The sequence below is a fragment of the Hordeum vulgare genome, chromosome 6H, assembly GCF_904849725.1.
Source record: "Hordeum vulgare subsp. vulgare chromosome 6H, MorexV3_pseudomolecules_assembly, whole genome shotgun sequence".
Taxonomy (NCBI): Eukaryota; Viridiplantae; Streptophyta; class Magnoliopsida; order Poales; family Poaceae; genus Hordeum; species Hordeum vulgare.
Window position 1 is genome coordinate 8,690,158 of NC_058523.1, and position 14,983 is coordinate 8,705,140.

General features: G+C 47.6%; 1 protein-coding gene and 1 pseudogene across 1 annotated transcript; both read left to right on the plus strand.

Moving 5' to 3' along the window:
* The first annotated feature begins 8,443 nt into the window (after positions 1–8,443).
* Positions 8,444–9,179, plus strand: LOC123404872 (annotated as a pseudogene).
* Positions 9,180–13,856: 4,677 nt separating this feature from the next.
* On the plus strand, positions 13,857–14,482 carry LOC123404433. The gene has a single exon (XM_045098362.1). It carries the CDS (start codon positions 13,897–13,899, stop codon positions 14,389–14,391), a length of 495 nt encoding a protein of 164 aa, XP_044954297.1. The 5' UTR covers positions 13,857–13,896; the 3' UTR covers positions 14,392–14,482.
* Positions 14,483–14,983: the final 501 nt, after the last annotated feature.

Genomic DNA, 14,983 nt, shown 5'->3' on the forward strand with positions numbered 1-14,983 from the left:
TGTTTGTTTGCGTTAACATTCAAATTTCTGTGGTAAGTGAACAGTTTGGTTGGTAACTAATTTCATATTTTTTTTTGCATTGCAAGCTACAACAGGTCAATGATTCAGTTTATGGAATTGTTCGTTACTTGTATGCTTGCTATGAAAAGCTGTACATTTTTTTCAGGCTGATTATTGCGGTGTACTTTTACACTAATGTTGTACGTGTGTAGTGTGTCGGGGTGGGAGAACTCTCTCTAGTCCTCTGTAGTCTGCATATTGTTTTTTCAACAAGTCAGGGGTTCAATGGGAGTGAGTGAAACAGCTGGTTTACAGGGTTAACACTTCTTTTTTTGTCTGTCTTGCCGTGTGATTATTTGTGGAGTATACATTTGTTGTTTTAGTGCATCTTAATTCTCAACCCTGTTGGCATCTGCCTCTGCCCTGTTCATGATCCTTGCGGCCTCCTACAGTCGTCGTTCTTAGCTCTGTGGTTTCTGCGTGTGCTCTCTTTTCTCACTGGTTTTTGACTTGTAAGAAAGAACAGTGTGCAGACCCATTAGCTATATTCTTCTTGTGCCCTGTTCATGATGTGGTTTCAGAAAGAAAAAATGATTTTAGCTTGGCCTGAACAATGTGCAGGCAACCAGATGGTTTCTTATCAATCAGAAGGAAATATTATTAGCTATATTTTTCTGTAGCAGCTAGCTTGCAGGGGCCAGGTTTCTGCACCTCTGATGGATTATTTTGGACTGCCACGAAGATGAACTGAATATAGCCATTTCCAGGCCTGATCTGAGCTCTTTCTAGAGTGAATGGATGGGGACTGCATCTGCATCATCTTCATCTTAACCTTAATTATTCTTGGCATTTGAGATGTGCTCTGAAAGTCTGAAGTGTGTGTGGGTTAGAACAGATTGATGCGGCCAATTGTTGATTGATTCATCACTTTTTTGTCTCCCTGACCAAGCTTTAGTTCGGTCTGCAAAAAAGTATAGTCTGCACATATAGATTGTTACGAGGAATGAGCTTGCAAAGCATCACAATGCTGGCATGATGGGGCTATGGTATTTGGTGTTGGCAGACCCTGAAGAAATAGGTATTGTACACTTATGTGTAACTGGAATCTCCCTTAGACGGAGATTCCAGCACCTGCTCCATTCCATGAAGCTACAGGTAATTAACACTATCTCTAAATTTCCTCGAACAGAGTTTTCTTTTCTAGATTTCAAGATTCCTATTGTTTCTAGCCCTGCAAAATCATGCAGGGTCTACATAGAAACAAATTCCGAAGGACTAATATTGTACTCCTAGAAAATTACTTGTATGAGGTTTGTCTGAATCATTTTTTTCTTTTGATTATCATTGGGGGAGAGTTCTGCCACCTGAATATATTGCTTAAAAAGTGGGCAAAGCCGAGAGCCACCCCTTAGAGCAAGTCTAGTAGAACCCTCAAACCCTTTAAACAAAAACCAGTTTTAAGGGTTGAGAATTGCACATTTTTGACACTTTTAAGGGTTGAAAAACAGTTTTAAGGGAATATTCCGTTATAAGGTTTGGGTTTGAGGGTTCTAGTCTTTGCCCCAATCCCAAACCTTAAAATTGTCATTTGGCATTGCATAGTTTTCACAAGACAAACATAATAAACCTTCAAACAAATACGGAAATAAAGATCATTGATGCATGGTTTAATAGTTTTTACATCACACAATCATCATCTTCTCTCTTTCATCGGCACCATCACCAAAAAGTTGCACTTGGCGCCATTTCCTAGACCACTTGCACGTCCATCAAGCATCTCCATTGAAGTCATCCACACCGCCATCGCCACCACCACTCATCGGAGTGTCACCTCGAAAAGTAGATGACGCACCACGGAATATCCTCTTCCTCTCTGCGATGTCCTCCTTGTAGTCCTTCCACTATTGCAATTGTTCTTCATCCATGTCTTTCTTGGACATCATCATGTGCTCCTTCTCTTCCACCATGAGTTCTTTTCATACCTTTGCCTCTTTCACCTTGATCATCCTCTCCTCCAAGTCGGCCTTGCGCTTTGCTTCTTCACGTTTTGCTTCAACTTGTGCAAGCTTGACCTCTTTCTTCTTCTCGGTGATAAGAATCTTGGTCTCCAATGTCTTCCTAGTCAATTCCTCTCTTGACTTCATCATTTGCTCCATCTTCTCCCTTAGGCTTGATGCCTCTCCTTCCATCTTCATCCTTTGCTTGCCCTTCTTGGTTCTCTCGGGCTTGCCCAAGTTCCTCTCCTTCTCCTCATCTTCACTATCATCCATCCTAAGCATTACTGACTTCTTGGGTGCGGTCTCTTGATCCCTCAACTTCCACTTGTCAAAGGTTTGAAGAATTGCCCAAGCATGCTTAAATGGGAATGGCTTGCCCTTGGAAGCGGCCATCTCCTTGTACCTCATGCCGGCAATTGTCTCCTATCAAGCACACATAATCACATAAGAACCCACATAGTACACACACATAATAAAAATAGTGAAGATATATGTACTCACATAGTCACTCTCCACGGTTCCACTAAGTGGTGCATCCCTCACTTGGTCCATGGCCGCACTCCAACGAGCACAAGCGGGCTTCGTCAAATCCCACCGGCCTTGAAGCGACCGGTAACTGCGAGAGAGGAACCCACAATTCTTCGGCTTGATCCTACAATAGTTGTCCTCGATCCTGTGCCAATACCTTTTACCGGTTTGATCGGTGCCGGTGGTTGCATCCATCCCCACAGATGCCCAAGCACGAACCAAGAGGATATCTTCCGCTTCGGTGTAGTTTGTCGACCGCGCGTGTGGGCGGGAAGCGGCGGTGAATGCCTCCTCCCCTATCTCGGCCACCTCCTCCTCGTCATCCCCTTCATCCTCCTCATCTTCTCCAACCTCCTCACCAAAGGGTTCTAGAGGCGGAGCCCCGAGGTCCACCTCCGCGTCTTGAAGGAGGTCCATGAACGAGGTTGGGTTTGCCATTTCCTCGAACACCTCGTGCACGGCGGGAGGAGGTTCGGCGACGGCGACGACCGGGGGCGCGGGCTTCTTCCGCGCCGTGACCTTCTTCTGCTTCGGGGATGCGCCGGCGGCCTTCGAGGAAGCCCCTCGCGGCCCACGCGAGGAGACCTTTGGCCGGCTCTTCTTCGCGGGGGCGAGCTGGACGGTGGCCGGGGCAGCCGCGATGGCCGGGGCGGTGCGGCAGCGGCCGGGGCGGGAGGAGGCAGTGCGAGGCCCGCCCGCCGCTGCTTGGCCCCGACGTGGGTCGCCGCCACCACGTCGGCCACGGTGGCCGGGGCGTGCGGGGCGGGGGCGGGGGCGGGCGGGGCGTGCGCGGCGGCGGCCTGGGCGGGCGGGGCGGCTGGCGCGGCGGCGGGCGGGGGCGAGGCGGCGGCCGGTGGATCCATGGCGGCGGGAGGAGCTGGGACGGGCGGTTTTCCCTCCCGCGGTGGAGATGAAAAGGAGTGCGGGTTGGGATTGGGTTTGCCCTCCCAACCCTCACTTCTACAGGCTGAGATTCGGTTTGCAGGTTTGACCTTTAAATTTTTTTTACGGGTTTAAGGGTTTAAGGGAGCAAGTCTAGTAGAACCCTCGAACCCTTAAATTCTGGAAAATAACCGCTTTTTTATAGTTTTCGTCGACAAAACGACGTAGACTAGAACCCTTAAACCCTTAAATCCGTAAAAAAAATTAGAGGTCGAACCTGCAAACCGAATCTCAGCCTGTAGAAGTGAGGGTTGGGAGGGCAAACCCAATCCCAACCCGCATTCCTTTTCATCTCCAGCGCGGGAGGGAAACCGCCCGTCCCAGCCGCCGCGCCATGGATCCACCGGCCGCCGCCTCCGCGCCAGCCCCGCCCGCCCCCGCGCCGGCCCCGCCCGCCCAGGCCGCGCCAGCCCCGCCCGCCCCCGCCCCCGCCCCGCACGCCTCGGCCACCGTGGCCGACGTCCGCAGCGCCGCGCCGCCCCCGCCGCCCCTCCGCAGCCGACCCCAACGGAGAAGAGACGAGACGGGTGGTTCGTCAGACAGTTCGTGGCGTCGCCGAGCAGGACCTCCTGAATCCCCCCTCCTCGGCCTTCCCAGCTGCTCCGATGGCCGGCTCCGAGGCTGAGCAGAAAGGTGCGGCTCTCGTTCCTCCCCGCAAACAGCCTCTGCTTGGTGGAATCGAGATTTCGGTTCTGCACGGATCTTGGGTTTTCTCTGGTGAATTTTGTCGGAGGATTCAGATAGGCCGATGAAAGCTTTTCTAGTTGGTAGGCTAGTAGCCGCCGGATGTTTGGGGTACTATCTCTGCGTAGATTGGGACAATGAAACCGGGCAGATTCTTCACCCCTTGTTTGGGGTACTATCTCTCGTAGAGTGTCTATTGCTGTCTTGGTAAATTAACCACTAGCTGTATTCTTTCTTAAATCTCTACTTTGGCAAACTTACATACAAAATCTAGGATCTCTTCTATGTATCGAGGCCATCCCCATGGAATAAAGAGTTTTGTTATGGAATCTCTTCTATGTGCAGATCAGAGGAGTATATAATACTTGAGTGATTCAGGATATTGTGCAGATGCACAAGGGATTGTTGGATATTTGAATGATTATTGTGCAGATGCACAAGAGTTTTGTTATTGTAATTTGCTTAAACATTGTTGTAATAATTTGAATGATTATTGTTTTATTCGATGGTGTAATAATAACTAGAATGATTATTGTTTTATGTCAAATGTGATGGAATTTGTGATATGTCATATGATGAAATGTGTGATATATGAAATGACAGTTTTAAGGTTTGGGATTCCGTTATAAGGGTTGGGTTTGAGGGTTCTAGTCTTTGCCCCTGTTTTTCAACCCTTAAAACTGTTAAAAATGTGCAATTCTCAACCCTTAAAACTGGTTTTTGTTTTAAGGGTTTAAGGGTTCTACTAGACTTGCTCTTAGGCTTTAGCTGGTTCGGTTTAAAAGAAAAACTAGATCAAAAACTTTTAACAAGTTGACCTCGTTTACGAGGAAAACCAGGCCGAAAACCATACAACAAAATTAAAGAAGATAGTATACCGACGGATCATCACCACAAGAGGCCAAAGTAGATGAGGGGTGTTGCCGAGAGATATGTTTGAGACGTATCACCAGCTGCACTGCCCGGAAGGGTGTAGTCAAAACTACTTGCTACAGCACTGCCACTGTACCACCTCCATCACCTTTGCCCCAAGCTGTACCACCATGGCCAAGACGTGGGTGGATCTAGCCGGGCCAGCAAGATAAATGATGGGCGAGGGAGAGGGATGGGTAACTTACAACGTACCGAGAGGCATAGGTGGGTGCGACAGCGTGACGAAGTGATGACGCGAGAGGAGGGGCGGACGAGAGGAGGATGTCCGCGAGGGTGTCAAAATTGGCAGGTGCGGATAAGTGCCCGCCATAGAAAACAGGCTTGCAGTGGCGGCCAATTTCGGACACCGTCCACTATTTTTCTTTTCATTTTTTTGTGTCATCCTAGTTTTTGTTGTCTCATGAGTATTTTTTGGTTCCTCTTTTTGTGTGAGATTTGAATTTAGTTTTTAAGTATAGTCATGTCAAACTATTGCCATTTCTGAGTTGTTTTGCCATTTTAAATTAAATAATTGATTTTTTGGCCACTAAAAAAGGGCAAAACACTCGTCTATTCAAATAACATGCAGATGAGGATGGAAAAGGTTGAAAGTTTCCATAATTTTGTCATATAGGACCCCTATAGGGTGTGATATAAATTTGAGAGTGTTACATGAAAGAACAGATGCACTTCATATACAAACTGGACACTCTCCGACGAAGTATCAGGGTTTCAAATGAAAACCACCGCCTACCGCACAAAACTATTTTTTTACATAATTTCCCCTTCAAACTTTTTCAATATTAAATGCACACCAATCAAAGTTCTATGCTCAAATTTGGCCAATTTTTATGCTGGCTTGCTCTTTTTGAAGTATCAATTGAATATCTCACCATTGAAATGGGCAAAACGCTCTTAGGTAACATAACGTGCAAATGAGTTAGAAAATGAATGAAACTTGGTATGGTGCCATCATAGGACACCTATAGGGCGTGGTACAAATTTGAGAGCATTACGTGAAAACTGGATGTACTTTGTATACGAACCGAACACTCTTCGTAATTTTTTGAAGTGTTCAATACGCACCAATTAAAGTGCCTTGATAAAATTTGGCCAGTTTTGATTTTTTTTTTGAAAAATTAGTTGATTTTCTACTCATTAAAATAATGGAAAAACACTCTTCGGTTCAAGTAACCTGCAAATGAGGTAGAAAATGGATGAAACTTATCATGATGTCATCATAGGATCCCTATGTAGATGCGATACAAATTCGAGAGCGTTACGTAAAAAAATGGATGCACGTTGTGTACAAACTGAACACTCTCCACCATTCGAACTTTTTCTATGTTTAATACGCACATAACTCATGTCTATTACATCATTTCTGATTCAAACTTTTTTATGTTTAATACACACCACTAACAATGCCATGCTTAAATTGGACCACTTTTTATAGATAGTTTGCAATTTTTGAAGCAATAATTGATTTTCTGTCCACTAAAATGGGAAAACCACCCTTTGTTCAATGTAACATGCAAATGAGCTCAGATAGGGATGAAACTTGCCATGGGTTCATCATATGACCCTAAAGTAAGGTGTGGTCAAATTTTAAGATTATTACGGTAAAAACATGATACAATTCATGTACAAACTGAACACACTTGTCCTAAAGGAAACACTCGCCTTTCACATAAAACTACATTTTGTTACAACATTTCCCCTTTAAACTTTGTCTATGTTGAATATACACGATTGAAATCGCCATGCTCAAGCTTCAGATTACTATGCGTTAATAAACATCATATGTTCAAGAACTTTATTTACTTACAAGACCTATGCGAGCGCAAATTATGGCCGTGACTGCTTACTTTGTTTTTTTAGAAAGGTGTGTGTGGTTTAACGAAATATTGTTGTGGCGGCATTTATATTTGCCAGCCACTGATAAGAGAACCAGTGGTGGGCATCTTGACGCACCCGCCACTACTATTTCTATATCACAGCTAATTCTCTGAAAACTTAGGAGTGTCTGGTGACGATTACTGCCTGCCACTGTTGAGCTTTTAGCAGCGTCGATGCTTTTTTCCCACCTGCCACTAGAAAGTTTCTAAAATAGTTGTGGAGGGTCCTAGTCTATGCCCGCCTCTGACCCCGCATATAAGCATTTTTCTAGTAGTGAGACCATTGGCCTTGAAAATTTGCCTTGAGGCTTGGAGGATGCACCCATCGGATGCACTACTAAGCCCCACTGTCTACAAAAGATGAAGAATCATGATGCTTCGCACGCGTCGCCAAAGTTAGGTCTCCGGAAGCTGGCGATCTCGAACAACAGTTCAGTACTAGGAGATCGTATGCCCTTTCGGGCATTCAAGCTTGGTAGATAACGTCATTTCTTTTCTCGTGGATGAGTCAGCGTGTGGTTTGCTCTGCCTTTCATAAGTCAATGATGACCCTCCACCTGACCCCCTAATTCAGCCGAAGGCTCAGGTACGACTAACGGTCTTATGGCCCAAGAGTGTCTCACGACACTGAAAGTCGTCCCCGGTCCCATAAGGGCATGTCATGGCCCTGGCCATCAATCCATGGTCCTCTAGAAGGAAGGACTCCAACAACTTGGCATCAAAGTCATGTTCTTTAGTAGAATAAATAACTTGGGTTGCAAGCCATGTAAATCGACTTGGGCCCATGTAACCCTACCCCTCGTCCATTGTATATAAGGGGAGCTAGGGGCCTATGCATCCAATCTCCATATCAACATCTCTCATATCATACACTGCTACAATACAGATAAGACATGCGGGGTGTAGGGTATTACCACACCATGAGGGCCTAAACCTGGGTAAATTTTTCATCCCATGTGCACCCAATCTTATCTTGTATGTGTGCAACCATGATTACAATCCATCAATATGCAAGTTGACGAATTGCTGGAATCTACACAAAAAATATTTTATTTAGTTGGGTACAAATGAGTCAATGGTTGATGTGATGATCTACATTTCGAATCCAACTTTGGATAAAATTAAAGTGAAAATCTAATTTGGCAATATATTGCTAAAATAGGCATATCCTAGTAACAACGATGCATGTGCCTCTTGAGGGAATCCTTCCATATCTTTTCTCCCTTGATCGACGAGAAATTTTGTATTGATTGGTGAAATATTGCATTCTTAGGAAGTAAACCCAAAAGTTCTAAATATACATCAAATTTACAGCTGTGAAAATTTAAGGTCGGCCTCTAGATCTTTCAGATCCTCCATCAACATGGTTCTAGCCTCCTCATCCTGGCATGCCTTCCACTATAAATCCACCTACCTCCCTTGCTATCAACTTACCCAAAATTCCAAATTTCCTTCCTTTGCAGATTTTCCCCATAGTTGACAATGGCTCGCAAAAAGGTGGCCCTACGGTAAATCCGCAATGACTTAGCGCGACGCAATTACTTGAGAAAGCGCAGCAACAATCTGATAAAGAAGGCCAGTGAGGTGGCCACCTTGTGCAACGCTAAGGCCTGCGTGCTAGTGTATGGCGAGGATGCAATGGTGCCAGAGGTGTTCCCATCCCATGTCGAGGCGGTGGATATCCTTAACCGGTTCAAAAGCATGCCGGATGTGTCGCAGCTTAAGAAGACGGTGGACCAGGAGACCATCCTTAGCCAGCGCCTCGTACAGCTCCGAGATACGGTCCAGAAGACTAGGCGCGAGCGCGAGAACCGTGAGGCCAGGATTCTCCTGCACAACGCCATGGTAAGTGGATATCTCCCTGGAAACATAAATGAGCTCACAACCATGGGTTAGAAGTTGGAGTTAACCCTCAAAAGCTTGGGCGAGCACATCGTAAAAATAAGCAGGCAACCGCCGGCCTACCAAACCCAGGCACCATACTTCACTGGTGGCATGGTCATGGGGTCTCCAGCGATGCATCAGGCGCCGCCGCAACATCAGGAGGGATCGATGGCTTGACATGGTGAGGTCCAGAGGGGAGCCCGGTGCTCAGGAGGGATGGCTTGACATGGTGAGAGTACTAGTAGGAAAGCGAGCGCACATGAATTTGTTTGAGGCAAACCTCTCATGCACTAGTATATTTGCACTGTACTACATTTCATTTTTGGAAGTGTAACTATAACATTGAGTGCTAGGGCGGGGGTCTCTACACGCGCAACGTCTTTTAAGCAGGCGACTGTTTCGGCCAGTTTCATCATCATCAAGTCTGAACCACTCTGGAGAGAGAATTGTGTTTGAGATACAATCAAGTTACTATGATAACCCCAAACTCTATTAGGTGCCTCTTGTGATGGAAGATGTGGTAGATGAATGCAGTTGCCATTACTTCGAAATTGTATGGAGTGACTTGTGCACACATAATTAGGCCAATGGTGCACCCTAAGGTGAAAGTCATTCCACTGCGATACTTCCTGGGGAGGCGTTCTAAAGGATCAACGACAAACATCGGCGGCGTTGGCCCCCTGCTAAACTTTGGGCTCCCGTTGAATTTTGTTCGCACTTAGCCTGTCACAACGTGCATAGACGTGTCTGATACCGGCCTGCAGGTAGCTCGGCCACCAAAACGCATTTTCGGCTATAAGATGGTTATAAAATGACTTATAGCAGTTGGCTATACTATTAACCATGCTTTCGGAGCTTTCAAATCCTGGTCATTTAATTTTTTGACTTTATGTCAATATAATTATGACATGCAACGTGACTAGACTTAAGATTTGATGCTCTCACAACTTTTGTGTATCTTTCTTTTGCCTGGACAAACAACTTTGCATATCTTACCGCGGACCCAAGGGCACCATATATTGATATATACTCCCTCTTTTTCGGTTTACAAACCACTAATTTCCTTTTTTTATCACTATAAATTAAATACGGCGTGAGACTTATATCACTTTTAACTCGTTTAGACTCAAAATAAATTTAATATAATAAAAATTTAATTTTTTGAAGATGAGAGCAACTTCAATGGAACGACCCTTTTGGTCCGACGCCGTCTGTTTGGGCCCACACGGACGAAAGTGATGGCCCAACGTGTCAACCTATTGCCAAAACGCGTCCGCTTCGCGTCCGTGCGGACCCATTTCCCGCCCAAAATTGAGACTGAAATACGTCGGCGCGGACGCGAAGCGGTCGCGCGCGCACCCTCTCGGTGTCCGCCCCAACCACCGGCAGTCAACTTAATTTATGACGGTCACCCTCCATGGGCCCACGCGTCAGCGGCCGCGGTCGGTCTTTTTTAATCCGAACGTGCGGTGGGGTTCGGCCTCATCTGCTTCCAGAGCCCCTGGTCCCCATCTCTCCACCTCGTCGACGACCAAACCTTAGCCAGCAGCCATGGCCGGCTCCTTCCAAAACAAGGGCAAGGCTCCCGTCTACCCCTGCGCGATCTTCCCGTCGGCCTCGTGAGCGTGTCGGCGTCCCAGTGCACCAAGCGCAGTGGCACTGGGAGCACCGTGTCCCGTTGCCGTACCCCGATGTCATCCTCCCGCACCACTGGCATCTGGATACGGAGAGGATCCCGGTGCCGGTCGTGTGGCGGTCGGTGCGGATGCACGCGGAGGAGGTAAATCGCCGCAGACATCAGCTGTCGGCGGAGCAGCGGCTTAACCCTGTGTATGTGGCTGACTCTCCCCACTGGGAGGTCTGGTTCACAGTCGAGCACGAGGAGCAGCGCCGGCGCGGCGTGCGCGACGTGCAGCCAGGAGGCCCTTCGCCGCCCTCGCCCGTCATTAGTTAGGAGGACCAGGAGGTGGAGGCTGCCTACCAGGCGGCGCTGACAGCCGCACTCTGCGACAGCGACGAGAAAGAGCGGCGCAAGGCCGAGGAGTAGGATGCGGCGTACGAGGCACAACTCGCGGAGGCCATCGCGCTGTCCTCCAGTGGCGACTACGTCGTGCCACCTCTGCTGAAGACCGAGCCCATGGAACCGCAGCGGGAGGTCTACGTACCAGTGGACCGGCTACCTCCGCGAGTGGGTCAGCGCGCGGCCCATCTGGTTGGGCGCGACACCGCAGCAGGAGGAAGCCTACCTCCAGCAGTGGAGGTCGCGGCACCTGGCGGAGGAGCGCGCCGACGGCCGTCGACAGATGGCGCTGGAGAAGGAGTTGGAGGAGGAACGACGACGGGAGATGGAGGAGGAGGAGCGTGACCGTGCTGCGCTGCCACCGGCACCAGCACAGCCCGCACCGGCGGAACAGACGACAGAGGCGCACGCAGCTGCGCTCTGGAACATGGCGTTCCCCTGGACCGGTCCTGCGTCGACGCTAGTTGACCTCACCGGCTCCGGCGTCATCAACGACGACGACGTCTAGGGCTGCCTCGTAGTTAAGGTTTTTTATATTTAATTAATGTAATGGGGACGCGTGGATTTTCCTCGGCTTTCGTGGTCGGCTTTTAATTTTTAATTAAAGTTTGTTTATTATTTTCGGAAATGTTTTAAAAAAAATCACGTGCCGGTAAAATGAGTCGGGCCAACGTTGGGCACATACGCCGACCCAAACGTCGAAGCAAACGTTGATGTCCGTCGAACCGATCCAAATAAATAAAAAGCAAACAAAATCGTCCGTCCGGTTGAGTCGGTTCATTAAAGTTGTTGTGAGTCATGTAAATCAGAAAGGAGGAAGTAGAGTGATGCACATAAGGACACGCCTCAATGGGTAACATCGCTACCATGGGCTCGCCAACCTGCCATGCACTAGGCCGTGTCCTACTCCCATGCGTCGTGCTCGTGTCGTCCCTTATTTGGGAGGCAAAGCTCGTGCCGTGCTGGTCGGCTTTACGGAGAGATGCTTCATGCACGCAGATGCTCCGTCTCTCTCAGTGCACAGATAACAGCCGTCAGTCGATGAGCAGTGTGCTTTTCTACGCGGCGTAAGATTAGGCGTGTTTGGTTGAATACCACAACACGCCACGCCGCGAACGAAGTCGTTTCGTTCGGCGCCATACTTTTTCTGTGTTATATAGTACTAGCACAAATGCCCTTACGTTGCAACGAAAAATAAGTATGATGTACCATGTTTTAAAATAAACAATGTAAATGATCTTTCCTTGAAATTTAAGGCGTACACTAAAATAATATAAAGTACGAACTAAAAAGAACCTAAAAGTTTAGATTTTTGGTGCATATGAATGAAGGCATGATAATCCATGTGCGTTGATAAAAGAATAAATTTTCAAATTTGCATTTACTACATGCTTTTTTTTAGCAGAATTCACTACTCCCTCTTGAAAATATAACCATGATAGTTGATAGGTTGGTGCGATCATTAGATGGAGAAGACTACGATCAGTGTGGCTGATGAAACAACCGTCCATTTGACAGGTGCTGGAACTTCAATTTGTATATACAAAATCAATCTCTCTTCGAACCTGGATCTCAAGGTTAGAAAAGCTTAGAAAAGTAAAAAATAAAGAAAAAAGGAAGCAGATGGGATCAAACCTGGGTCTTGAGGTTAGAAGACCAAGGCCCTCTCCATCCCGCTAGGGCTTGAGTGTTGACATATTATGGCATAGGTCTATATAACCAATACACGTCGGGCGGTTACTTAAAGAAAAAATTGGATCATTTTTTTGACTCACGGATGGCATGGTGAGTAATTTATGCGAACTTCAGGGGCAAAAGCAATAGGTGCTTTATTAGTAGGTATAGATAGCCGAAGTCACTTATATACACGAGCATACATTCATCTCTATAAACGCAGTCACACGTGCACCATTACAATAAACATCTTTAAAGAATTGAGCCGACACATCACCTTAAAATTAACGAAGTCACCATAGATGTCTTTGTAGTCGACGGGGACGTCTCTTTTCAATGAATGCACATCACCGAAAGGTCTGAAATAAATATAAGAAAATGCAAACATCAATGGCAAGTATGGAACTTAAGAGCATTTCTAGCGAACCCCTTGAAATTATAAACAGTAAAACTGGAATAAGGGTCAAAAATGCTATTTTAAAGATTCATTTTAGTTACAGCTGAATAGATACTGTAAAACGCAAACCTAAAACCAAATTTTCTTCATATGCAGAGGAGCTCCTTCCTCTAGCCCAACCGGCGCCACCCCTTCCCCTAGTTGGTCGCGCCCAGCCCCGTCGTATGTGCCCCATCCCCGCCGGCCGCGTCCAGCACCAGCAGCCGCGCCCCGACGGCTGCCGACTGCGCCCTGGTCCTTGCCTGCCGTGCCCCTTTGTCGACCAGGCTGAGGTCACGGAAGGCCACGACGAGGTTGAGCTCATCCAATTTGAACCGACGGTGATCGATTCCGGCGACCATCGGTATTTCCGGTGTGCGGTGATGAATTCCGACGAGTTTTGGATGGATTCCGGCAAATTCCACGGTTGCTGTTTGCTTCGACGAGGTTTGACCAGTATACGGAGCACACTCGGTTCGACCTTCCAACCTTCAAATATAAGGGTCTCGTGTGTTGATTTTCGATGCCTTTAAAATTTTACGGATTGAATCACTTTTACGGTATCTGTTCTGAACATTTTTTTAAGCAAAACCTTAATAAGTAAACATTAAAAATATTTAATCATTTTTAAGAAATCTGCTAGAGATGCTCTAAATTAATATAGACATGGAATAACACTTCCTCCTAACTATTCAAGTAGATTGGTCTGACACTAAAAAAAATATATAGATTTTGGTGTGATCGGCGCCAGACTTTGGGCGAGAGAATCGTCCAAAACGAATTAGCGACGCCCTACGCTATTCTTGAACCGTCGTGTCAAAGCCCTAACCAACCTATAAATACCCACACAACCCTGAGACATAAACCAGTGGATGCCAGCCTCTCTTCTTCCTCGACCCAACACCAACAGGTAGCTTAGCCATGGCGACGGCGTCCTCCAACTCCAAGGCGCCGCTGGCCCTCGTGCTGCTGGTGGCTCTGTGCGCGACGACGGCCGCCGGCGGACAAGGCTCGTGCGAGGGGCACAAGGTGACGGTGCAGAACCTGTGCGGGCACGACCTGAACCTGGGCATCGAACCGCGCTCCAACAGCAAGGCGCTCTTCCCCAACGGCTGGCTGCTCCCCAGCGGGAAGCACGAGTCCTTCGACGTGTGCGCCTGGACGGGGAGCGTGTCGGCGCAGGGCGCCGCCGTCGCCGAGTTCCACCTGGACCACGAGGGCGGGGCCTACTACGAGGTGAGCACCGACCAGGCCACCATGTCCGTCCGCGTCTCCGTCACCCCGCACGGCACCCCGCTGCAGGGCCACTGCCCCACCGCCGGCTGCGACACCGGCGGTCACTGCTTCGAGCACTCCGTCCCCAGCGGCAACTGCCACGGCGTCACAGAGATCAAGATCGTCTACTACAACCCTTAATTAGGTCCACGTCGATTCGATGGACGGCCTGCTGCTTGCTGCACTCTACTCTTTAATGTTGCAGCTAAGCTTGATATCGTCAGCGGCATTGCAGCCGCAGCTGTTGCCGGTTAATATATCGTGTGTTCCGACGAGGTTGTACCGTCATCGTCGTGTATACTATCGGATTTGCAGCTTAACTACTACGCTGTTTTGTGGTGCTACAATGTACTCCAACACTGGAGTATTACATAATTAATCGAGTGGGAAAACATCTTTTTTATGTTTATATAAAGAAAGAAAGAAAGTAGACGTAATGGCGAGTCTAGGCATGCATGTGTGTGAGATTCCTTCGTGGGTACGGTGTCGCAAATATTGGTTGAGCTATTATGCCGGTGAGCTGCAGCAGAAATCGACGGAAGAGACTTGATGGAACTGTACATTCATGTGTCTGCATGTGTTTTCTCACAAATCACTTTCTTATCTTAAAAATAGATCAGTGATTGCAAAAGTTTGAGAGAGAAGTTCTTCTGTTGTTTCCCGATGACCAAGATACGGCGAAGCCCTGCACGGGATTCTAGGAAAACATGCAACATCTGTGGTGCCTTTTGTA